At 47.5% G+C, this 26,400-nt stretch overlaps 1 protein-coding gene across 2 annotated transcripts; it reads right to left on the reverse strand.

Annotated features, from left to right (window-relative positions):
* Positions 1-1,224: 1,224 nt before the first annotated feature.
* CSF1 (colony stimulating factor 1) lies at positions 1,225-26,070 on the reverse strand. 2 transcript variants are annotated; one of them, XM_035123179.2, is made up of 9 exons: positions 25,789-26,070; positions 19,704-19,835; positions 14,585-14,650; positions 12,917-13,090; positions 11,724-11,889; positions 8,972-10,083; positions 7,281-7,339; positions 6,906-6,964; positions 1,225-4,743 (listed from the first exon to the last, which is right to left on the reverse strand). In XM_035123179.2, exons 2-8 carry the CDS (start codon positions 19,827-19,829, stop codon positions 6,907-6,909), a joined length of 1,761 nt encoding a protein of 586 aa, XP_034979070.2. In that variant the 5' UTR covers positions 19,830-19,835; positions 25,789-26,070; the 3' UTR covers positions 1,225-4,743; position 6,906. The 2 variants fall into 2 exon arrangements, with proteins under 2 accessions (XP_034979070.2, XP_060132967.1); XM_060276984.1 differs by having other exon boundaries at positions 8,972-9,099; positions 25,789-26,056.
* Between the last annotated feature and the right edge of the window lie 330 nt (positions 26,071-26,400).

Genomic DNA, 26,400 nt, shown 5'->3' on the forward strand with positions numbered 1-26,400 from the left:
ATTTCTCAACTGATGAAGTATGCTTAAGGCGTGTTCACTTTTAAAATCAGAATGTTTTCTGGCAAACCTGACAAAACTGCAGCCCAGTTTTGTGTATTTTGCCCCCACCCCCCAAAAGCACCAGTGTTTAAAATGCCTCACACCTGGTACAAGGCAGATGGTTTTTTTGTGCTCTGCTTCAAAAGGCCAAATAAAAATGGTTGAAGTGTGTGTATGGGGGGACACCCCCCCAAGCTCCTTATCTGTGCTTCCCATCCCTGAGCGAGAACTTAATTTGTTCATAAAGTGAGAACATGTGTTCAAGGCTTGAGGAAGATATGTTTCGCAATTCTTCAAATCACTAACATGCCTTTTCTTTTAACAGCGATGTTTGCTACAACAAAGCTGAATGCTGTTAATATATGCCATAAAAAAATGCCCAGGTGCTGATTTACTCATTCCAGAGGCATCTGGCTGGCTGCTGTGGGGATAGGATTCTGCACAATCCATCAGGCCTCTTCCTTATCTCCACTTCTTGTTGTTCCCTGAGAGTTGCCTTTTCCCCTACTGACCTTGATTTTCTATTCGTGCATACCTGAAATCACCCTCTGCATGCCTCGTCCATCTCTATGTGGTGCTATATCCCTAGAACCTCTTGTTCCATCTTGGGATTCATGTACTTTCTGCTAGTTAGAGCAGAAAATGTGACAGTACAAGATGCTTGGATGCTTAAGCTCTGCAGCTCTGGCCCTGTACAATGTCTGGATGACTGACCGCCTCCAAGCTGCTCAGGAAGCATGGCTTAATAATTTACCCCAATACATTCCTTGTAAAAGGGATGCGGGTGGCACTGTGGGTTAAACCACAGAGCCTAGGGCTTGCCAATCGGAAGGTCGGCGGTTCGAATCCCCGCGACGGGGTGAGCTCCCGTTGCTCGGTCCCTGCTCCAGCCAACCTAGCAGTTCGAAAAGCACATCAAAGTGCAAGTAGATAAATAGGTACCGCTCTTGCGGGAAGGTAAACACCATTTCCGTGCGCTGCTCTGGTTTGCCAGAAGTGGCTCAGTCATGCTGGCCACATGACCTGGAAGCTGTACACTGGCTCCCTCGGCCAATAAAGCGAGATGAGCGCCGCAACCCCAGAGATGTCCGCGACTGGACACCGCGCGTCAGGGGTCCCTTTACCCTTTTTACATTCCTCCTCTCCAAACCCTCCAATTGTAAAAATGACAACTTCACACAGAACTTTAAAAAGTGTTACACACATTCGTGTTTTTATTATTAAATACAAACTTTCCTATTTTTAAATAAACATTTAAACAGCATTTTTTTAAAAAAAGTCTTTAATATAAAATATTTCATTGTTTGTAAAAATATATATATAAAAAGAACACAGTCTGAACCAGAATTGTAACTCCATTTTTAAAAAAGGAACTCCTCTTCATTGGTTTTTCCTATATTAATAAAAAGAGGCAAGGGAAGGGTGGCTGTTAAGGCATTAAGGCCAGATCTTAAGTTTTCCTGTGCTGGTGAATAAGCGTGCAAGATGGAACGTACTGACTGCTGCATCCAAACACCATTGCAAACCTGGCCACAGGGTGCTAAAACAAACAGGGACTGTTCTTCATCTGATGCATGTCAAAAGGTAGTCCTATGCCGTGGCTCATTGACCTATGAAAGCAGCTAATGCTTGGTCTCTGCCAAAAACAAAGAGGGAACTTGTCTGCCTCTGCGGTGTGAGCAAGCTGCTCATGAGCACTGCAGCTCAACTAGGAGCCAAGAAGGGGAGGCAAATGATGTTTCACTGAAGGCCCCCTTTGCTGCAATGTACAAGGGCAAGCAGAAATAAAATAAGTCAACTTCTACCACTTTTGCAAGGATCATTGAATTGGCAAGATCAAAACTGGTGTGTGCAAGCCCTGGACACCAACCAGGTCATATGCCCTCAGGGTCTCAGAATGCTGCACACACACAAGGCACAATATGATGCAATGGCACATTGAATAATAAGAGACTCCAGCGTCCGGTGCAAACATGGAGGCCTGCTCACATCAATGGAGCAACATACATGGCACAATCACCCACTTACAGAGCCTGGCAAGTTGCACCCACACCTTCCTCCAATACAGTTTTATCAACATTTCATCCATTACATTAAAGCACAAATGGGGAAAGGCAGCATCGTTACCCTGAGGCCAGCTCAGCGTCACAGCTACAAGCAGAGATGGAGAAAGCAGGGGAGGGCAAGAGGTGAGGCAGATAAGGGCTGCTGGTTGTGGCGAGGGCGGATGGAGAAGAGGCATGGAATGGCAAGAGGCTGGACCAGATGCACTCACTCGTTGACACTCACTCATTCAATCCAGGGTGGGAATGTTCTCAGCGCACGGGAGGCAAAACACGTTAAGTATACAAAGTGCAAGAGCTTCACTTCACTTCAGAGCTGGGCTGCGGCAACTCCCGTTGGCCCTCTATGCATCAGCTCTCCACTACAACATGGAAAGAGATGCACAGGGGGACAAGGGAAGTGTGCGTCCTCTTGGAGAAAACCTCCAGTAGCAGCCCCCGGGTCAGCAATTATTAAGGTTACGAGCAGAAATACACATTAAACACAGGGTGGTCCTCAAACCCGTGATACGTTTGGCATCCTAAATTGAGGGTGTAGCACTGCAGGGGATAGGCAGCGGGTACGGTGGCAGGTAGCCCCCATTAGATTCTCCCCTGAAAATGCCTTCACACCATTAAACAACAACTTAACCCTTGCCCGCCACCCATATTCTCAAATTCTAAGTAAACCCAGCTGGGAGGAATAGTGCTTGCAGGGGCATTTGGAGGAGAAACAGCAAGTTTATGTTGTTGTTATGTACACCCCGACTTTCCAATGTTTCCCTGCAAGTTTCCCCCACCATTTCTGCTTTCACTTGGCAAATGTAGGCATGGGAACACAGATTACCAAAGTCCCCAAGTTTCCTAAATTAATTTGTGGAAGATGGGAGGGGTGGGTCTTAACACTTTCCTTCCATTGGTACAAGAGATCAAGGCTGCGGGGTGTGTGTGTGTTAGTGTCAATCTCTGTAAAGTGGCATAGCTCTGGCAGTTCCAAGGGCCAAGCTCACCGAGGGTGGGGGTGTTCACTGCACAGTGCCAATATATTTAACTTCTGTACTGCTGAACTTCCCTGCAGTGCCCTGCATTGTTCAGCAGGCTCTGGGAAGTGGATAAACACAGTTGGAAGAGGCTGCATCTCTCCTATGGATATAGTTACAGCTGCAACCACTTCAGTGCCAGATCTGTTCATGTCCTGGCTTACAAGGCATCACTTCCTGTTTGGGTCAAGACACAATGCAGGTGGGGTATGGGGAACTGGGAGTGATGTTATATTCTACATTTTCTGACAATATTACCGGAGTGTGTAACACACTGGATTTCGGTTGATGGGTTGCATCAGTGATTTAAACACGTCACTTTTTCCAGGCGGATAAAAGTTGTGGTTATCTATCACCCCCAGTATCAGAAGCACTATGCCAGATGCTGGGGAGCAGCAGGAAAGGACTATTATGCTCACAGCCCACTTGCCAGCTACTCGGGTCTGATCCAGCAGAGCTCTGATAAAGACAGAGATCCAACAGAACAAGGATTTCTATTTGTGCAATTGACTACCCACTCTTCTCTCCCTTATTCTGCACTGGAGAGTTGGGAGATCCCGAAAACAGATTTTTTTGGGGGGGGGGTGGCATTGCACAAGCAGAAATCTTTCCATCGATGGGACAGTTGCATGGTGCTACATTTATCTAACCCCATTTTTTCTAAAAGCCATCTTAAGCTAGGAGTCATCATCATAAGGCTGTGCTGCATTCCTTATCTAGTCTGCCCTAAAGTGCAACTAAAATCAAATTTTATTAAGTGACCCCTGCTCGTCCTGATAAAAAGTTAAAAGCGGGTCCCGTTTTGTAGGTTGGGATTAATAAAAGGGGGTCTCTGGAGTGAAGACATAGAAGGCCACTGGGATAGCAAACTCTCAGATTAATGGATTAGGCTATTTGGGGAGTTAAAAATGGAGGCTGTTTTGCAGGGGAGGAGGGAAAATGGGTGTCCTTCCTTGGGCTACATTATACACATGGCTTAAAGGCAGGTGGGGAGAGAGTGCCCATTCTCTCTCCAGAACCACAACTTGCCATTATTCATATCTATGGGGAGTTATGTCTAGGAAAATATATAGATATAAGGCCCAAGATTCTATGTCTTCTCCAAAGGAGCTGGAAGCCCTGGAAGAGAGTCTTCTTTCCCAGATACATAGCTGTTCAAACTGCAGACTCAACATCCACCTCTGGAGAGGATGTCACCCTTTCCACTCTGGGCGGCAATAGGGCACAGTGGTTCTTCGAAACTCCCTCTCACCATCAGAAGAGGCCTTTTGAAGTCCAAAGTCAGCTTCCAAACAGTTTCCATCCTTCCCACCAAGTTCCAGCTTGTTGTCTGACTGGCAGAAAGAGGGCAGCTTGCAGTTAAGTACGAAAGCCAACCTTGAATCCCAGGAATAAATATAGCGTCCATTTCCCGATGAATCCCTTTCCATCGCAAAAAATTTAAAACATGTCTGGGAAGAGAAAACACTATTTGCGGGAAGGGACTGCAATTGCTTCAGTTCCCAGAGTCCAGTTTGTGTTAATTTCTCCCAGTAGTAACGAGAGGGCTGTCCTTTTAAAAAAAGAGGGGCTTACTGCCCAGTCCCCACGTGGCTTGTCATCCCAGAGGGAAAGGGGTCCAGCTGGAAAGAAGAAGACAAGCATTACAATGACACAATGTCTAACCACAAAGGGGTGTGTGTGAGGCTCAAGCATAGGCCAAGCCACTTTGCAGGACTCGACCAAGGCAGATTTCCATTTTAATAATTTTCCTCTTCAGGGAAAATTAAAGCAATTTATGAATAGAACACAGTTCATATTTAGAACAAAAACAAAAATGCAACAATAATATTAAAAAATCCCTTCTCAGCTGACAATCACAACAACAACAATAGCACCATAGGAAGGATCAAAGCACTAAGACAGACTACCAAAAGGGGTTTGTTTGTTTTTTAAATAGAGCCCGATTTTTGACAGCAATATTGCCAGATACACAGTTCAAAACTAAGCTAGTTTACTAACCAAATTTTGCTTGCTTAAAGAGTTTACTCAGTGTTTCTATGAAATGGAGGACTTAACTCACAGGATTTTTCTTCTTTTGCCTCTTGATGAGTATGGAATTTTCTTACCTCCCGCCCCCCAATGGGAAGGCAGCTTTGGGAGTGCACTTTTAAACAGGAGAGGAGAAAGTTGAGCAGTTATACCAGACATCCCCAAACTGCGGCCCTCCAGATGTTTTGGCCTACAACTCCCATCATCCCTAGCTAACAGGACCAGTGGTCGGGGAAGATGGGAATTGTAGTCCAAAACATCTGGAGGGCCGAAGTTTGGGGGTGCCTGAGTTATACCTTCCTCTCCCCCCCTCCAAGCCCTGAGCTGAGCCTAGTGTCATGTGTGGCTGATCTAAATGTAGCCATGGGAAATCACAGAACTTCAGGAAAATGTATTCCAAAATCCTTATTAGAGCTATACCTTTATTAGGTCAACCAAAGTATGTTGACCTAATAAAGGTATAGTTTTTCTCCAGAACTTTCTTCTGGAAAGGGGAGAGGATTTGGTCAATTATTCATTCATTTATCAAATTTGTAAACCGCCCTTCATCCGTAGATCTCAGATGCAACAACAAAAGTCTGCATCTGGCCAAGAGCCTTAAACTGGAATGTGGGGAGGAGGCGGCAGCAGACCTTCAAATGAGACTCATCTAGTCTTTGAAACAGGGCAGGTTTTAACGACCAGCAGCTTTGACTCGGACACATCCTAGGAGGGCCACATTCTGCTCCCACATTTTACACAAGGGTGACTCCAAACGTAACAACAACAACAACAACAACAGCAAAGCCCTGCAAGCAAGTGGTAGTTTTCTAAGCCGTTCCTCAGTCCCCACCCCCAAACCAAGAATGCACCACAAATTGCATAGATCCTTATCTGCGGCTGCCCCCAAGGACAAAGTCACATTCCACTGCACTTAGACACATTTGCGGGAAACATGTCCCTACGCAGAAAGGAGGTAGCAGGTTGCATGTGCCCAACGGCATTCGGCTGGTCAATAAACCAATTTCAGAGCGCACACACAAAAAGCACAGGAGCCATGGCGAACCACATCACAGGCCCATCTACTCCAACATCCCATTTCCAGCAGTTGCCAGCCAAGGCATCTGCCAAGGCACCACATGCCAAGCAAGAAGGTAATAACCTTGCCCTCGGTCTGTCCCCAGTAGCTGGGAATCAGAGGAAAGCTGCCTCTGAGTCTAAAGCAGGCATCCCCAAACTTCAGCCCTCCAGATCTTTTGGATTACAATTCCCATCATCCCTGACCACTGGTCCTCTTAGCTAGGGATCATGGGAGTTGTAGGCCAAAACATCTGGAGGGCCGCAGTTTGGGGGTGCCTGGTCTAAAGCTCCCATTTTCCCCACGCCCATCCAGATTTGTTTGTGGCACAAGGATGTGCCTCAGCTCCATCCACGAACACACAACCCCTCCAAATAGACCTTCTCTGGGAAAAGAGGGCCAGAGTGGACAGGGAGCTTCTCTCACAGTACTAGAACCTGAGATCATCCAGGGAAGCTGCATGGTGGGAAATTCAAGGTAGGCAGAATGAAAGGAATTCTTCATGCAGTGCAGTTACAGCGACGGAATTCGCTTCCAGAAGATGTAGCGCAACTTAGAAGGGAATTAAGACAAATTCACAGAGGATAAAGCTATGAGTGGCTACTAGTCGTGACTGCTAGAACCCTGGCTGGCTGCTGCAGATGCAGAATGAGGGAGTGGGTAGCCCTACTGAATCAGATCAAAACCTGTTCTTACCTCATAGTTCCTCCTCCTGTATCTGCAATTCCAGGTCTCCCTCCCCTCTATTCAGTGGCCTAGGGGGGAAAGGAGGAGAGAGAGAAAAGGATTAGAAGTCCAGCACTGAAGACTAAAAGCAAGAACTGATACATCACGAGACTACATCTCCCTCTATATGGTAGAAATCCATCTGGCATCTTTTCTTTCAACAATAGCTGGTGTACCCAATAACTGCATTCTGTGGGGAACAGACTAAGTTTTCAGACATGGGCTCTACAACTCACTGCAACCTCCCAAGGCTGATGGAATCTCAAGGAATTAGCTATTTGAGAGCAAGGGGCCTATTTCACCCTAGTTATACATCTGAGTTATGCAAACCTTCCACCCTCTTACCTTCCTTCTTGTCTTTCCAGGTTTCTCTCATTTCTCTGCAGTCGCCTCCTGGCTAGCATCTGCGTGGAAGAAAGGAAATATTTACTACTATAAGGAATGTTGATATGAAGCAAGAGTGAGGTTGCACGGCTAGTATTGTCAAACTGGCTGTGCCGTTTGAGATGCTATGGTTGTCCTAGGAGGACAAGCAGGCATGTTGCCCCAGCAAGCTCTCGTTGTAGTTTTGAGGGCTAGTAGGCCATCAGTTCACCCATTAACTAACAACTTTACCAGTTGCTGGTAAAGGCCCACCCCAAGCCCCAAAGCCCAAACCCAAGCATAACTGGAATTTCCTTGGGGCAACCTCGTCAGATGGGCAGAATACAAATAAAATTATTTTTATTATTTATGCCAATGCCATTAGCACCCATAGAACTGGCGTCATAGGCACAGGTGAGGATATGCCACCAGGTTCCTGCCCTGTCTTCCCATACCATTTTTAACACTTTGCCTTTTAAATCTACTTTTCCCCATAAGAGTTCCATGAACGCCATCTCAACCACACTCTTCCTACACTTAAAAAAAAAAAAAATCTCTCATGTTCCCTCTGCCGTTACATGAGACGGGGATCTCACCGCAGATGGTGAACAATAAAGACAGCATTAAAAGAAAGCTGCCATTAGGACTACCTGCCTGAAAGCATAACAAATATTTTAGCATGCAAGAAACAACTACATCCCCTCTCCTAACATTAGCGATAAGTCGACCTTCTGAACATATACACTTACTAAGGGCTATCTTTTAAACGATACACAGACTAAGGGCTATCTTTTAATCGATAATCATAGTCATAAGACTGGTCCTTTTATCCATGTTGTTTTTAATTGTATATTGCGTGTATTCTGTTGCTATGGCTGTCAGCTATGCAAATAAAGCTTATTGATCGATTGACTGCAAGGCAGCTCCACAAATCAAGAGATGCTCTCAGTTTCCTATAGGACTTCTTAAGCAGAGGGCATGAATCAAGCGTGTGCGTGAGAATGGTTAAGCCCTGTGCAGAACCAGAAGAGGTGGTCAGTCACCACTGCCAAGATGAAGTACAATGGACCTCGCTGGTCCACTGCTACATATCCATTTGGTTCCTGTTGGGAAAGGCATCACTTTCAACTCCTAGAAGACTTTCAGTCCATTTAGGCTGGAAAATGTGACCATTGTTACTTTAGACAGATGAGAGAACTATGTCATAGGAAGGAGAACTCATCCGCTCAACATCACCCAGCAAGGACAGCAGCATTCACCCCCAGCACTAGGCTCTCACTGCCAAGAACTCTTCCAGACTTTGTGGTGCAGAGCCACAGGAGAGTTTTCTCCATCAAACAAAAACAAAAACAGATCTAACTTGTGGCTGTAGAACTGCTTGGATTGTCTGGGATTACATCCAGTTGCAGGGCACAGCGACAGGGGAAGAATGCACCGGGACACGCATGCCCCTTAAGACCTAGCTGGCTAATCTTTCCCTCATCCCAATAAAAGAAATGCAGAGAGATGATTGCTCACATCCAATAATGTTCTACCCTGAGCGGAGGGAGTTAACTTTGAGTTCAGCCACTTCCGCCTTCTACATTGACGTATTCACAAGGTATCACTATGCCCCACATTTGCAACCCAAAGAGTATAAAGGAGAACAGTTTTAAGTCAGGACTGGACCTTACCCTGGATTTATGGAAGTAGAAGAGCAGGCCACCCACGGCCAACAGGATTCCCAGGACACTGGGCACCACCACATAAGTCACAGCCATCCCTTGGGTATCTCTGGCTTCTGGCTTCTCACTGTGCTTGTCTGTGTTCGGAGGAATGAAGCTCAGATCAGAGCTGGGACCTGCCATGCTATCCTCCGGCTCCCTGCCCTTGGCTGGGCCCTCTTCTTGTTCCGCTCGTCTCTCTCGGAGCTGGGTGCTGTGCAGTACTCCTGGGGCTCTACCTCGGCTGCCCTCCGCCCCCCAGGAGTAGCTTTCTGGGGGTACCTGCCTGTGAGATGATGGACTGTTTGTGGTGACCGCCAATCTAGAAAGCTGTTGTGCAGCAGAGAGAGGATCCTCAGAGACAGGGAAGAGTGGGGGGTCCCTGGGCGAGAGGGTTGCCCCACTGCCACTGGAGGGCACCCCTGAGCTCTCTGCAGAGTCCAAACCGGCAAGAGACGCCAAAGTTAGGCCAGATGTGCTGCCTGTGTCAGTCACAGCCCAACCAGATACATCCATTTCAGTTGATCGAAGCCACTGCTTTCTGAGGGAGGGTTTGGTTGAGCCAGAGAAAGGAGAAGAATGGGAAGGGAATTCATGGGGCCATGTCTGGCTGCTGCCAGCAACAGAACCGGGGAGAGGAGACCCTGTCCCCATAGGCGCAATGCTTTGTTGGCTAGAAGGAGGAGGAGAAATGTTTTTGAGCCTGGGGGACCAGGAATCAAGGGTTACGGCTGAGTCCAGGAAGGATGCAATGTTCGTGGACAGAGCTGCCAACGCTAGTTCTTCTGGCGGCGAGGACATGACAGCCTCAGTGCTAGCTACGAAATCCGTGGGCTCTGCAGCTGCTTGGCCCCTTTGGGTGCTCCTAGGCATCCTGGGCCTGGTGCTACCCTGTGACCCGCCTTGAGTCTGCATGGTGCCAGGCTGCATAAAGAGCTGGAAAGTGCTGGCAGCTGCCTCTTTGCTGTCCAGCCGGTCTGCAATGGAAGAGGAGGGCTCAAAGGTTGGAAGGAGAGAAGCTGAGCCTCTGCCACTCATGGGGCTTGTGGCTGGACACGGGCAATCCTGGTCAGTCACCACACCTGAAAGATCCAGATAAAGAGAAGAGAATGGCCATAGAGTAACCAGCAAGAAGAACAGAATGGATGCTTCAAGCCGAGATCAGCCCCTTCCCTCAAAAGCCAGCATGCTAAGGCGGGGCAGACCAGTGCCAAAAAAGCAACAAAACAAGTAAATGAAGCAGAGGGAGCAAGGCACCCACAAGGCTTCCAAGGGACCAATGGATGGAACGAGACACTGCAAGGTCAGCTAGGAACAGCAACTCCCCAGAGCATCACATGCAGCCCAAGATTACCGAGAGCACACAGGATACCAAAGAGGCCAGAGAACCAACCCTGGAAGAACGGCATCAGCTCAAGATTTAGCTGGTCAGCAAGCCAAAGCAAGGGCAACCACAGCTTCTGCACATGCCTCCATGAGCAGAACAGCAGAAGGAGCAAGCTGGTCAAGCAAGAAGCAGCTGATCAAGCAAGAATCAAGGGAGGGAGCATGGTGCTCCTACTTCACTGTCCTTCCCAGCATTGCAGGCCATGTGCACACAGGGACAGAACATAGAATATGGACTCAAGGGGAAGACAGGCATTTTCCACACCGGCACAACCAAGCACCACTCAGAGAACAGGCAGCGTCCTTGTGCCTATTGGTTGGACTGGATGAGCAGGCAAACCAAGCTAGGAAGTGGTTCACTTGAGGCCAAAGCAGTAAGCCTGACCATGTGAGCATCTTCTAAAAGGCGGGGCAGTAGGGTGGCTTTTTCTTAAGGCTGTTTCTGAGAGTTGCATGTATGTGCATAAGAACATCAACAGCAATGCAGTGTCTTCTCAACTTTGTCTGCGTAGCCCAGCGCCTCCCTGCCTGGCCAATCTGTTTTGAGGGCCACCACAAGCCTGACATCTCCAAATCTCTGCCCTGGCCTTAACATCAGAAGATCCCATTTCTGCAGGTCACATACAGACATGGTATGCCAAGCCACTTCTGGGATTTCCACAAGCAGACAAGACTTTTATTGGTAAAGGTCAGGGTACATCAAGAGGGTACTTTGCATGAGCAAAGAACTTCCAAGGTTAGAAGAAACCCTTCGGAAGGGATCTTTGAACAGCCTTTGTCAACACATTTCAAATTTTCTCTTAAGCCATGTGGGGGAAATACCTATTTTACTGGGGTGTGTGTGTGAAAGCTGTCCATTGCAGCTTTGAAGTATGAGAAAGCACCACCACATTCTATGCTAAAAGTCCCACTGTGTCCTGATGAGCATGCAGAGAGCCGTGAATTGATTGTTGTACTCTTAACATAGTCAGTTTTGCCCTTGCCACAGATCAAAGAGATAATGCTCATTTCAAAAACATGGAACTTCTGTTGACTTAAGGCTTTAGCAGTTAGTAACCGCACAAACAAGTGTAAATACACAGAGAAGCACACAAACAAATGCGCACAAATAGCAGCTCTGGGATACCCTCCCAGCCTGGAATGCTCCATGTACCTCAGCCTTTGCCCATGCAGCGACACCCCCCAGATGGCTAGGGCTGACTAATGGCAGCTGTAGCCCAAAACATCTGGACAGCGCCAGTTTGGGAAAAGCCAACTTAACTTAGAAGCCTCCTGCTCCTCAAATGCTCCCCAGCAGCTGCCAGGAGATGCAAAACCTCCCAGAATTTTCTGTTACCTGGAGATGTTGCACTCTTCCCTTCTGAGTCGGAACATTTCTCAAAGACACTGCTGCAATCATGGCTGAAATTTCCTTCGGACAAGATTTCCTTAGCTTTGCTGAAGTACTCGTGCACCAGCTTCAGCATCTGCCTTGCAGTCTGGGAGAACGGCTTGGTGCAGTGCTGTAAGAGACAAAGAGAAAGGTGTGTGTGTGTGTGGAAATCAATGAGCCACTATCTGAATCTACCAGAACCAAACAGCCACCATAAAAAAATATCCAAGGCAGCATATGCAGCAAGAGGCAGTCACTGTGACCCAGCAAAGGCTATCTGACTACACGAAGCAGGCTTCCAGCACCTCTGAATTCTCAGCGATGGATTCTGAACCCCATTTGGAGAGAACTCAGCAGTGTAAGAGTTCTAAGAGGTCCCAGTAGTGCAGAGAAGAACTTGCATCACTTGTGATGCTGCTAGAACCGTCAACAGTTTTCCTCCAGCTGCAGATAACCAGCATAGGTGCTGCCTAATTTTTGTTACTGCATTTATATCCCACCTTCTCTCCAAGGATCTCAAAAGTGTGTACATGGTTCTCTCCCCTCCTTTAATCCCCACAATAACCCTGTAAAGTAGATTAGGCTATGAGGCAGTGACTGGCCCAAAGTCACCCAGTGAGCTTCATGCCCAAATGGGGACTTGAACTCTAGTCTCCCAGGTCCTACTTCAACACTTCACCCACAACACCATAATGGCTCAGTAATTTGAATGGAGGCATCATGGATTAAAACTCCTCCCCTACATCATGGTTATGATCTGACTCAAGGAGTCCTGCACCAGCTATTATTTTTTAAACCATGCACCCCAGAGCTAAAGAAGTGAGTAGCATCATGTGTAGAGCAGCCCTAACAGACTGCTGTTTTCAAAGAGAGTGCTCTAGCTCAGGGATGAGGAAGCTGTGGCCCTCCAGATGTTGTGGAACTCCCAACTCCCATCAGCTCCAGCCAGCATAGGCAACTGCCAGGAATGATGGGAGCTGTAGTCCAGCAACATCAAAAGGGCCAGAGGGTTCTCTACCCTAGCCAGTAGAGCAAGTGCATACGTCACACAAGTATTATCATAGAGCACACGTTTCAGCTGCCATTTAGTCTCCTAAGTCTCACCACAGATCTGTTAGCATCTGTGAGAATGACAAGTCTGATAAGTAAGAGGTTACCTTGCTCTCTTCTTCATCACTGCTATTAATGTCCATGCAGTCTCCAACTTCTAAGTGCCAGTCCTTTACATCCTTCATTGTGTTAGAGTTTGGAGTATTGCGCTTGAATTCAATACTTTCGAGGATGTTTCTTAGAGGCGAGTATGCTGCTCTGAGAAAGCATTTGGGGTCGTCCTAGAAGGCAACAGGGACAGGTGTCCATCATAGAAAGACTCATGGCTGGTGTCAAAGATCAGCAATGCACGGCATCTGCCATCATCAGCCCCCAGAGGCAGTTGCTTCTTCTCCTTGTTGGTGCTGCAGATTCCCCCTTCCCTCTCCCAACAAGTGAATGGTGGTTAGAGTGAAAAAGAGGAGCAGCTTCTCCCTCTGAGTAATTGGATTGGGTCCAGAAGAACAGGCCAAGAGAATGGGCATTAGCAGCTTTGAGGAACCCCCAAACAAGGGTTGCTGTAAAACAATTCCCCCAAAGCCTGAAGCCAGCAGAGAAATTTCTCCAAGTGTCCTTCAGGATGAAATACTCCATGACTACCAAATCCATGACTGGTGACTTAGCCACAAGGTCATCTATGCAGGATTTTAGCTCACACATTCTCTAAATCAGTGAACTCAGGGTTCCTCAGAAGCTTCATCAAAGATCAGGAGTGAGAGACAAGTTGCTGGAAAGGCAACACATCTTCTGCCATTACCAAATTTCCACCACAACAAGCTGTGCTACTACAGCACAGGCATGTGTTTAAATCTCAACAGGCCCCAGCCAGAATCCCACAGGAAAAGAGTGTCTGTTCCAGGATATGGCCCAGAATAATCTACAACAAAATGAAATTATTTGGCAGATACACAGGGGTTCCTCAGCTAAGCTAGTGGCCCAGTTCAACAGTTGAAGTATGGTTTAGTGTTTTATGTGCTTGTGTTTGCACAGTTCCTCCTCACCTGGAATGGCCAAGGAAGAGATTGGAAGCACCTGATTCCAGACCAAAGTTCCTCTTTTATATCCAAATTCAGGGGAAGTCTGCTTAGTTTAAGCAACGAATAGACAACCAACTAGGATCATAAGCCATCATTTGATTCTTAAGATCTTGAACATAAGTCAGGATCTTCACCACACCACAATTCCCCTGGGTTTCAACATAAAAGTGGTTGGTTTGCAACCAGAGATGAAAACTTCCAAGGTACTTGTGACCGTACAAGAAGGAGGGAGGTGTGTATGTAGGTGGGGAGTGAAGGGAAAGCACATGAACCTAAGGCTTTTACAGGCTCATAATGTTCAAAGCATAGTATAGTATTAAAAACACAAACAGTGCAATAGCGCACGGTGTCCCCTGAAGGTATGATGTTCAAAGCCACTGTTCTCAATTGGGGGTGGGGAGCCAGCCCAGGCCACAATCCCTCGCTGTCCTGCTCTGTTCTCCTCCTCCAGGGATGCTACTTGGCTGCAATGTGGCCTTAAAATGCAACTACCTTGATAGAAGATGGAGAGTGATGTATGTCTAGCCCTTCCCACTTTTCCCACCCCCAGCAGTGGTATGTGGTCCTCAGAACATTGCCCAACAGGGATGAAAAATGCCCCCCCCCGTCTAAACACGAGGCATTCCTTGGCAAACACACACCAAGTCCCACAGGGGTGTCAGCAGCACATCAGATGCATGTCTCACAATTCCAACTCACCAGCTTTCTCTCATCCACATACTCAAAGGACAGCTCACAAGAGGGCTTCATCATCTGGCTATCAACCTGTAACAAAAAGGCACAGTCAAGTCAAAGCAACTTTAGTGGACTTTTAGTTTCCTTCATCTAGGAAGGAATATCCCCACCAGGCTACACTGCTAGGAATATTTTATTGGGCTGGGAGGTTGGGGTGAGGAAGAGGGGGGACGATTCTGGAGGTATAGGATGACATCCCTCTGCTTACCGCAAAGGGCCAGACTACAGTCTTCTACCTTCTGCACTGAAGTAGTTTACGGAGATTAGGGGCAGCCAAGTAGTGACAGTATGACACGATTTAGAAATGTGTGCTTGAGTATCTAAGAACCCTCTTCTTTTTACGGTTTTGCAGGACTGATAATCCAAGTGCCAACTCTGTCAGCCAGCTGCATCACTTTGCTGGGAATCAATCCACTGCCGTGGCTACTTGGCCAGCTAAGATGCTGCAAATATACCTAAGCTTCTTTAAAAAAACAAAAAAACTCTCCCCAAAAGTTTCTGGGTAAATTTGCAGCATCTCGTCTGACTAAGCAGCTGAGGCAGTGGGGGCTCCCCCCATCACATCTACTCAGCAGAGCGCATATAGTTTAGATCACAGAGGACACCTGCAATGTGAACCCTGCTATTTTCTGAACTGCAATTTGTTAGAAAACATACACTGCACATTAGAGCAGTAGTGGTAGCATGTGCACAAGCATATTCTGCCCTGACCGGTGTCAGTGCACCAGGGGCATGCTACAAACCAGCAAGAACCATGTGGTGGCCATTGAGCCAGCTCTGAGCTATGCTAATCCTTACCAAAGCAAACAGCTGGCTCTCTTTGCCCAGAGGCAGAAGTCAAGAGTCTACCACCCTGTGCCTTCCAAGTCAAGTGCTGACTCAGCACTTTAGAACACCTTCTCCAGCGATCTCAGCTCAGTGCCGTCAGGGAAAAACACCAGGGAATGATTTGGAGCTTCTGCGCCAGGCCAAGGCGAGATGGGACTGCCAGGAGGGCATGTCGAACTGGAAACAATTGCTTCATTATCTGGAGAGAGCAGCCGCCAGCAACATTTATTCATCACAGAGAAGCCCAGGCAGAAGCAAGCATAATGTGGGGGGGGGGAGCAAAGTTTAGGTTCACTGCCCTAAAAGACGAGGGAGGCATATGCAGCAGTAGGAGCATCTCACTTTCAGTTTTGGTTTTACTGTACAAAGGTGATCCCATTTCCATTTGGCCAAGAGATCACAGGATTTTGGATTCTATAGAACCAAGAAGAACAGTTCCGGGGTCAGCACAGCAACAGCTAGTTAAACAACCTAATCCTTGGCAGGCAGTACAACATTTTGATTTGCATCCTGGCTTCTTGCATAGAAACTTAAAGGGGCAGCAGCAGAAACTTAAAGAAAAAGAAAAATTCCAGCACTTTGCAATCCAGACCACATATTTTACAGCAGAGCTCTCTCCTGAGCATTTTCTAAAATCTGAACAGACTATTTTCATTTCACCTCATGAACTACAAGATATCTAGGTCTTCATTCATTAGTCTCCTAATTAAAGTTTATTGCCCCTTTAAGATAAGCAAACCACACCAAAAGTAAAAAAAAAAAGCTTTTCAAAAAACCGAGTTACTTTTTTCAGCTTCTTTTTTTTAAAGAGGAAATCATTTAATGGTTGGTGGTTGCAAGCCCAAATTACAGCTAAGTAAGAATCTCAATCATAGAGCAGTGATCAAATGTTAACTTTGACCAAATATATCAAATTACTTTTAGCCCAGAAGAGACTTTGTGAAGAGAAGTTTATTTGTACAAGTCAGACACTGTGTTATCACTCTCAAACAAGAGATAATTAGTACCAATTGTGTCTTCGATTCTACATAGTAATTTAAGTAATGTTAAGGCTTTAGAGCTTTCTCCTCCAGCATCTTCAGAGGGGAAATTAGTGGCATGATTTTAAGACCCCTAATCTCACACCAAAACTCAGCTTCAACCCCACACCCTGACTATTACACATTGTAGATGGCAGTAAAAACCCCTTAATTACTCTGCAATGAAGCTGACCACCTCCACTGCTTGGAAATGGCAAGAGAGCGATTTGCTATAACCTAAAAAATGTACTTGAAATGCATAGTTACTCTTTGATATACCTCAGCAGCTGAAGTGGGTTAAGTGGCAAGCTGTGCGCTGCATGGTGCTTTAGCATTCCTCAACTTGTGTACTAGAGACAGAATGTGCCCATCTAAACAGCCAGAAATTAGCTTTCCAGGGGAGAGAGCTGAATCCTGGAAAGTGAGAATACATACAGGTCTCGCTATTCAAGCATAATGCATTCTCAGGAATTTGTTTGTGAAGCGAGCATTTACATAAGAAGCGGAAGATTTCCACTGACTCCTGTGGAGGAATTTCTAAGGTGTTCCCAACCACAGAATTTCGACACCCAAATGATGAAAAAAAAACAAAACCAGGGAAACCTTGCAAAAGGCAAACAAGGAAGGAAACAAAATGCTCTCTTAATTGTCTGATCTCCCTCTGTCCCTCCCTCCCTCCCATCATGGTTTCTGGCAAAACAGCTGTCACTGACCGGCAAAACACAAAAAGTTAAAGGCTTGTTTAAATGGCTTCAGCCTTGTATACCTGAAGGAGTGTCTCCACCCCCATCATCCAGCCCAGATACTGAGGTCCACCTCTGAGGACCTTCTGGCTGTTCCCTCATCGCAAGAAGTGAGGTTACATGGAACCAGGCAGAGGGCCTTCATGCTTGCCCTGTGGAACGCCCTCCTGTCAGATGTCAGGAAAACAAACAACTATCTTAATTTTAGAAGACATCTGAAGGCAGCCTTGTACAAGAAGTTTTTAATGTTTGATGTTTTACTGTGTTTAATGTTTTAATTTGTTAGAAGCTGCCCAGAGTGGCTGGGGCAATGAAGTCAGATGGGATTTCTACTACCTTACTACTACTACTACTACTACTAATTTGTTTACAGTACTTCACACAGGTCCAGCTGTTGGGGTATCTGAATCTGCATTATGTATAGCAAGGTTTGGGTACTAATTCCTCACGTTTGGATAAGCGAATTTTCTGTAACAAGTGTTTGTGTAGTGGGACCTGCATGTACTAGCAACTCATAGCAACAAGTTTTGCAGAAGGCATCTCCCAAAGGCAAAAGGATGGGGACAGCATATAAGCATTTAATTTTATCTCGCCATTTAATTTCTGAATTTCTCCATAAACACAAGAAAAGGTTTTTAAGGTAGCTGACTAATGTCTTACTAAGCATGAAGCAGTTCAAGAGTTGCACTTTGTTAGCCACATGGATGTCAAGGTGGCACAAATCAAGAAATTGTGGCAGGTGAAAAGACTTCAGAGAGAGGATCTTTTTGGAGGACCAACTCAGGCTTTTGTGCCACTCTATGCAGTTTTGAGGGAAGAGGGAGATGCTCTCGATCAGCATCTTTGGAACCAAGGCTATTAACTTAGTGCCTAATGCATGTCTGGGCTACAGAAGGAGCAAGCTGTTATGCAAACCTAGGAAATGGAAGAGGGTTCAACTAGAGAATTCTATGTAATGCTGCAGGTACAAGAACTGTAAGCTTTGATCCCAAGCCACTCCAGCCTTCTCTCAATATAGTTACACCAATTATCAGATACCACGCACTGCCTTGGTGGGCAGCAAGGCTTATGAGCAGGCATCCCCAAACTGCGGCCCTCCAGATGTTTTGGCCTACAACTCCCATGATCCCTAGCTAACAGGACCAGTGGTCAGGGATGATGGGAATTGTAGTCCAAAACATCTGGAGGGCCGAAGTTTGGGGATGCCTGCTTATGAGGGTATTTTGATAAGGGGATGGAGGATCTGAGGTCTTCCTAACCTTCTGCAGGAAGTAAACTGCCAGCAGGTCCCATTCCCATAACTGCCAGAACCTCCACACACTTTTCTCAAGTTATCAATCCTTAATCGGGATGCCACAGAGAGCCACAGTCTCCCAATGTTTAAGCCCTTGAGTTGGTCCTGTGAAACTTTCTTTTCCTGGTTGCTTCTAGTTCTCCTAACCAACTATCATGCTTTGCTGCAACAATCACTTGTGACTGACAATGGAAAAGAATCTTGCTTGAAGCCCACAGAATTCCTTATAGGCAAGATCAAAGCCAGGACCTTTGACAGTTAACCACTGGCAGAGACCTCCCAGCAGTTCCCCAGTGATCCAGGCAGGATCAAGTCGGGAAAATTCCAGGCACTTGTTCCCAGAATGTTGTGGTTCTGAATCACCCCAACCTGCTCTCCCCATGACTAGAATGGTGCATTCCAACTCTACCATTCTATCATTGCACTAGCACTTCCTGCTGGAGCTATGCTTTATTACCCTCCTAAGCATCTGTGGAGTGGTCCCCATGCCGCACCTCCCTTTTTAGCTACTAAATGTCTTCAACAGGGGAAGCGCTGAAATGGGTGTGTGAGAGTGCGCACGCATGCACACAGCTGCACTAAAAGCTCTTTAGCCTGCAGAATCACAGCACAGTCCAGGCTGCATCCAGCTGAACCTCCTCCTTAGTAGCATGCTCAGTGTTAACACTCCCTCCTCACAATATTGGCTCCATTTATCCCCAATTAAAATGGCACTATTTATCCCCAATTAAAAGCAGTCATTCCATTTCCTTCCACTATCTCTTCTCTACTTTCATTTTCTACCTTCCCCTTTCTCAACTTCTGCCCTTAGGGCAAGAACAGCTTGCGAACGAAGAAACAAACAGTTCCAGGCACTGATGGATTAATATATTTCCTGTTGATTTTTAGAAGTTTTCATGCATTTGCTTAAAAAGGCAAACTGAACAAGATCATCCAGCATCCCAAGTCAGGCTGAAGTAACAAACAGCAGGGGCATTGTCTTCTGTTGACCAAAGGAGATGGTAACTTTATGCCATCACCACGAGATCTATGTATATTTTGTTTTGGGCCTGAACCCAGGCTTGTAGTTTGTCTCCCCCTTGGCTATGGTTTGTGGCTTGTCTGGAGAGGTGCCTCTGCCCAGGGTAAGAACCAGGTGATTCATCTTCTGACCCATTCTTTCCTGCCACCTTTGCTGTACTAATTGCAAAGCAACTCACCAGGTCCAGCAGGCGATTGAGGTGAACATCATGGATTAAGCGGCTGCAACTTCTGTCCTTCTGCTCTGTTCCATGGATCGCGCAGGCCGCAAGGAGGAGAAAGGCCGCTGCAATATGGGAGATCATCTTTTTCTGTGCAACAAATGAGACAGTGTCAGGATTAAACATGGGAGAAGCCTGCACCTTCGTGCACCCTCTAGCCTCGTGGACATAAACATAAACCTAAGAAAATACGAAAATACGAATCCAGCCCTGCTGGATGAGACCCAAGGCTCATCTAGTCCAGCATCCTCCCACCACACACAGGGGCCAACCAGATGCCTATAGGAAGCCCAGAACCAGGATCCGAGTGCAAGCCCTTTCACCCCATAGTTGCTCCCCAGCAAACTGTATTAAGAGGCATACCACTTCCCATAATGGAGGTAGAACAGGGCAACCATGCTTAGGAGCCAACCTCACATCCCATGAATTTGTCCAAACCCTTTTTAAACCATCCAGATTGACAGCCATCACTGCATCTTGCAGGAGCAAATCCCATGATTTAACATATGCACTAAGGGAAGAAGTACCGTAGTTTTCCCTGTCATGAATCTACTCGCCCAATCTCATCTGATCTTGGAAGCTAAGCAGGGTCAGGCCTGGTTAGTACTTGGATGGAAGACCGCCTGGGAATGCTAAGGGCCATAGGGTTCCTGTCAACGTAGATAGCTCAGCATGGTGCTGGAACTGCCACAGTTGGAAATTCGATCCCCATATGGGGCGGCTGCATATTCCTGCATTGCCGGGGGTTGGACTAGATGAACCTCAGGATCCCTTCCAACTCTACAATTCTATGATACTACCAACATTCAGATTTGTTGGCTGGCCTTTGTTCTAGCACTATGAGAAGGGAAAGAAAACACTATCTGCTTTCTCCTCTCTCATTCAAATTCTGTTTCTGCTCAGCATAAATCCATACTACACTGCAAAAACGCACCCCAAAGCATTTATGTCTGGCTAGCCCAGGGATGTGCCTATTTTGCTATTTTTAGATATAATACAGTGTTGCAGAATTTACTTAACTCTTTTTACAAGAGCACCCAGCGCTTTCTCCCCTGCAGTGTGGTCTGCCACACATTATCCTTCCAAGCCACAAGTTGCTGGAGAATCAGTCACTTCCCCCAACTCTGTCCTCTCACTCTTGCGCCCCCCCCCCCGGCCACTGCGAATATCTAGCCAAGACATCTTACTATAGGGGATTTGAGTTAATTGCTACATATAGGAATTATTAACATCTTCTGGATGGAGACTTTATAGCTATGACTGCACCTCACATTTTTTAAATGAAGAGAGATGAGGCTTTAACTACCATCTTGTTACTTCCTTCCGAGACTTGTACGCTTTGCACTTTCCCACTAGGCTTTTTGGTGCTGGGACTCTGCCATTATATAAAATAAATAACTACATGACAATTCCACACTTTGGGCGTGCCTCCAAAGATAACCGTTTCCTTCTGCCACCCATGGTGACCTGCAGAAAGCGCTACCCTTGGGCATCTATTTATGTATGGGGTCTGCACCACAGAGGTGTCCTATTACGCCACGGATGCTCCCGTTGTGTGCAAGAATAAAAACAGAAAGAGGACCCTTCCCAGCAGCTTCGGAAGAGTTAAATCTGGCCTGCAAGCATTCCTTTCCCATTCCTCCCCACACCCCACCGCCTTTTCCTCTTTCTTATTAGGAGAAGGAGAGGTCAGCTGTAGCCAAGCTGGGAATTTCCCAGTTCTTAGGCCTCAGCTGGATTCTGCACATTCAGATAAATATGGCTTTGCCAGTCTGTGACAGCACTGGCTTTTTCCCCCTAGGAAGGAAACAAAAACAGCTCTTGGTTTTCCACAATGTGTTGAGATTTTATTGCTCAAATTCTCTCACGATTAATCAGCCTTCCTTTCCTCTTCCAAATTATCTTATCCTCCCTTCATTGCTGTCTTTGTCCCAATCCTCTTTTCTTCCATAGCACCAATTTCAATTTTTCTAAGCAAGGGTCATATGGCCTGAAATAAGGTGCCACTGGAAGAGAGAAAGTCTCATTTGTCACCTTTTAGCCTTCCCACCTGGAATTGCCCCCTTTGCCTCTTTGGCCATTCCGTCAGATCATGAAGGCATTTTCCTTTTCTTTTTTTGAAGAAGCATTTATCTCTTCTTCCTTCCATAATGCATTCAGTTCTGGAGCTCAGTGCCAGGAGACACTTCAGTGCTCACGTTAACAGGCTGTGCAACTGTTTCAGACAGAGGGCAAAACTAGGGTGGAGGGCTGTAGTCTAACTTGGGTTCAAGCATCCACCAACTTCCTTGAGGTCATTTTATGTAAGTGTCACGTGCTTTGTTCCTTCTTCCCCCAAAGCAGCCGACACTGGCCACTGCCATAGATGGAACTTTGCCTCTGTTTCGCTATTTCTCTCCCCGCCAAAGGGAACTTCTGGCAGCTCATCTCCAGGAGCTCCCTTGGACAGCTGGGCACTTGGATGATACTCAGCAGTCTGCTAACCAGAGTGCTAACTGCCTTCGCCCACGTGATGTTGATACTGGCCTCCGAGGTCCTGCTCATTGTCTGCGGCAAGACAGAGACAACCAGTCTCTGGAATTCCCTCCCGAGGAAGGCTTTGCCTGGGACAATGTGGTGGGTATCCTATGGCAGGCAGAAGGGGCTAGTTTGTAACCTTCTCCAGCTTCCTTGTGGTTCTGTTGCAAGGAGAGTTATTTGCAAATAACTTCCAGGGGAAAACTCAGACAAGATCTCCATAGCTAAAGGGGGTTGCAACCATTGTTTGTTCTACGCAGAACTACAAACCCAGAAAAAATAATGGACATGACTAACAAAGGTCCATTAAACAGGTGTACTCCAGGTAGAACTTTTAATACTGTGGATTGTATCCAGCACAGAACAAAACCAGTTGTCCAGCCCAATTTGGGTGCAACACACACACACACACACACACACACACAGAGAGAGAGAGAGAGTCAGGATGTGTGTGATATAAGAGACTAGCAGATGGGTTTCCCCCCCCCCCTACATCTGCCTCCCTGTCACTTCTCAAGCAATTGTACTTTGTGTTCCAGCAACAGCTGTGAAGCTTCTGGTGCCACCTTAGTGAGACACTAAACCCACTGTCACGGTCACCCTGACCTGCACAGCACCCCCGGACGTTTAACGGTCTATTGATGACTGCGCCAACGACAAGTGGAATACCTGCTGCCAGTATTCTAACTGGCACTTGTTAATCACTTCAGACCAGGATGTTGTTTGAAATAAAAATATGCTGCTTTATTGTAGGTACATATGCGTAATGGTTTCAGTAATACTCTTATTAACGTTCCATATAACAGATGTTTCCTATATTATGAATATTACCGGCCTAATACCACTCAAGTCAACTAAATGTTTCTGTAAGTAAAAGCACTCAAACTCTCTAACGAGTCTAACCTGACTTCTCAATAACTCACCACCTATGCCTCCCCTCAGGATTTAAACCAGCCCTATCTCTAACTCTTACTAACTCACCACCTATGCCTCCCCTCAGTATTTAAACCAGCCCTATCTCTAACTCTCAACTAACAACCAATGACCAACGGACTACCCTCCAGGGGTGGGTTTTTATACCCAGCCAGAGCCCACTCCCTGTTCTATTTTGTTAACCCTTACTAACCCGGCCTAACTCGATGCTGATCGCTACACCCACCTTCTGCCTAGTCTCCTCTCATTTCAGCTAGTCCAGGCCAGCCTTCTCCAACTCGATGTCCTCCAGGTGTTCTGGACTGCAGCTCCCATCAGCCCCAGCCAACTGGAGGGCACAGGGGTAGGAAAGGCTGGCCCAGGCATTTCATTCTTCCTTCCTTCCTTCTCAAGCACATAGTCTCTCCCTGACATGTCCTTGCATGTCCACCCACTGTTTTCCTTGGCTTCTTCCATTCCACAGTTTACAAAAGAAACTTTGCTCCCAAGCTCACATGAGACTCCTTCTATGCCATGACATCCATCAGCAAGAAAGCATTACTGGGAAAGTCCCTCAAATGCACCTAGCTGCTGGTCCAGTCGCTGGGCACAGAAAACAGGAAACATAAAAGGAGGGGAGGAGGGAATAATGAAAACATCACACATAAGGTTTGGAAAAGGCTTCAGAGCCATGCTTTGTTTATTTAACCTTGCCCAGTCACAGAAAGCTCTGGAGATTAAAGTTTCTATCCCTTCAGCAGGTGAGTACATGCAGAGCACATTAGGACTTCCCCCAGTATTTCAGTGTAAAACGAAAGACTGTAATCCTCATCTTGCTCAGAGTCAAGACATTTTGCTATCAGGGAAGAAGGACAATATTCTGCTCCCCACACACACACTCTGCATAGATGCTGACCAGACTGATACCTGAATCTTCTTCATCGCTAGGATCTTAACCTCAATTGCATCTAAGGGCACAGATGATGCTACGTGTATGACACACACAGCTCTGCCCTCGAACACTTCAGTGCGACTCAACATCTGCTGCCAGTTGCCTCACTCTGCCCACTGGTAGGGCTGACCCTGCTTGTTCAGCCTAAAAACCAAGAGGGAGCACTTAATTGCATTGGGGGATACTGGAAGCCAAGTCTTCCTAGGAGTCTCACCCTCTGAACCAAATGCCCCTTCCTCTCACTCCAAAGAAGTGGAGATGGCTATTAATCTGCAGCAAGGGAAAACAATCTGCACATGCTTAGAGGGCACCTGGTGCTTCTGTGTTGCAGGAGGCCGAGCCCAGCTTCACACCCAGATCTCAGTGAAACCCACCCTCATATGAGCATCATAAAGCTTTTTCTGCAGCTAGAGCATAGAAAGGCAGAGCTGCAAAGCCAGCACACTTGTTACCAGAGAACAGTAATCCACAAGGATCATGTGGGCAGCTCCACTCCAGCCAATATTTGCACTGTCAATGTCTCATGGCAGATGGCAATGATACAGGAACCTGAGGTATTGACAGTGCGGCAAGTTGAAATATCATGCCAGAGGCAACTAAGGCTGCAATCGCAACCACACTTACCGGATAGTAAGCTCCATTGAATTCACTGGGGCTGACTTCCGAGTAGGCATGGATAGGATTGCACTGTAACTACGCAAGGCTATTCAGCCCTGTGCTTGCTCGGGGAGTAGAATCATAGAATCGTGGAGCTGCAAGGGACCCCGAGGGTCATCTAGGCCAACCCCCTGCAAAGCAGGAATCTCAACTGAAGCATCTAAAACGCCGCGGGCCTTACTTCCGAGAGAACACGTGTCCGAGTTGCACGGCAGGGTCAGACCTCCACCCCGTCCGCCTCCGAAGCCTTCTTAACCAGCTTGCAGCCTCGGCCGCGCAGAATGACAGGAGGGCGTGAAAGGGAGGTGGGGAGGCGGCGGCGCACAACGCAGGGAAAGGGAAGCCTCAATATTTGGATCCAAGCAGCGGGTGGGCGCAAAGCAAAACCGAGTCGCCCTATGCCAAGGGTGCCAACTTGAATAAAATATTTGGGGGGGGCAGGTAAGTTCCACCCTGCATAATCGATCACATGACGGGGCTCACCCATACAACTTTTTGTTGGGGGGGGGAGACCCCTTCGCCCCGAGACGCTTGGATGAGAAAAGTTTCTCACACACGGATCAGAAGCAGGGCTTTGTACGTCAGCAGCCCTCTCCAGCCGAAGCGGAATACCTGGCTGCAAACTTTGCGCCAAGCCCTGCGGCCCTCCTCGTGTTTGCTGCGGAGTAAACCGCCGCGTAAACACGCCGAGCCCACACGCCTCGGAGGAGCAGGCTGCGCGGCTGAAAATGCAGTCACGAACTTACTCGCGAGGAAGCACGCCCGCCACTCCCGTCTCCCAAACGCAATGGGGGGGGGGGTTGGAATCTGCGCCCTTGGCAACTCCAGACCGGCAGAACCCCTTACTTCGGCGCGGGGGGGGGGGGGCTCGCGCTGCTGCCCATCTTGCTAGTCTTATCAACTCGAATATATTTTTGTAGGAGGGAGAGAGAGGAGAGACCCAGGCAGTCCGCTCCGGACGGGCTCCGCTTTTCCGCGAATAGGGGTGTCTGGCTCCCTCCTTACCTTGGCCCTGCACGCAGCCCGCTCCGAAAACGCCCCAATCCGCCGCCTTAAGATCCGGGTTGACGAGAAAACAGCGTCGGCGGAGGCGCCTTCTTTCCCCCTCTTGCAGGCTAATCCCGTTTGCAGCGGCGGCGGCGGCGGCCGGCGAAGGGGGTTGGGACTGTGTGCTTTCAGTTCGCGCGAAGCCCAGGAAATGCTGCCTCCGTCCGCGCAGTGCTGCCTGCCTGGCTCGTCGGCCTTATAAAGCGCTCCCTCCGGAACATGTGGTTTACGGGAAACCACCTTGGATCGGCGCCACGCTCCCTCCTCTCGACGGGCCCTCCCCCACTTTGTAAAAAAACACACACACACACACACACAAAAACCTCTCTTTTTTCCCCTGCGCTGTTCTAGTCCCCTCCCCAGATTTGTCACTGCGAAATCACCCGAAGCGCTTAAAGAAGCCTCTGCTCGACCCCTCTCGCCTCTCCAGACTACGGGCCTCCTCCGCATCGCGATGCCCGGGTGGGTGTGTTCACCTGGGAATTTCCTTCCTATCCCTAACTAACCCAGACGTCCCGAGTCTGGCAAAGACATCTCCTCTCTCGTGGGAACAAGAAGTTGCCAAGCCCC

The sequence above is a fragment of the Zootoca vivipara genome, chromosome 7, assembly GCF_963506605.1.
Source record: "Zootoca vivipara chromosome 7, rZooViv1.1, whole genome shotgun sequence".
Lineage (NCBI taxonomy): Eukaryota > Metazoa > Chordata > Lepidosauria > Squamata > Lacertidae > Zootoca > Zootoca vivipara.

Excerpts from the sequence above, each read along its gene's own strand:
- CSF1 (XM_035123179.2), bottom strand. The coding sequence starts at position 19,829 with ATGATCTCCCATATTGCAGCGGCCTTTCTCCTCCTTGCGGCCTGCGCG. Across the intron at positions 10,084-11,723 it reads GAAGAGTGCAACATCTCCAG|GTGTGGTGACTGACCAGGAT; the intron begins GTAACAGAAAAT and ends TGGATCTTTCAG. Across the intron at positions 6,965-7,280 it reads CTGGAAAGACAAGAAGGAAG|GCCACTGAATAGAGGGGAGG; the intron begins GTAAGAGGGTGG and ends TTTCCCCCCTAG.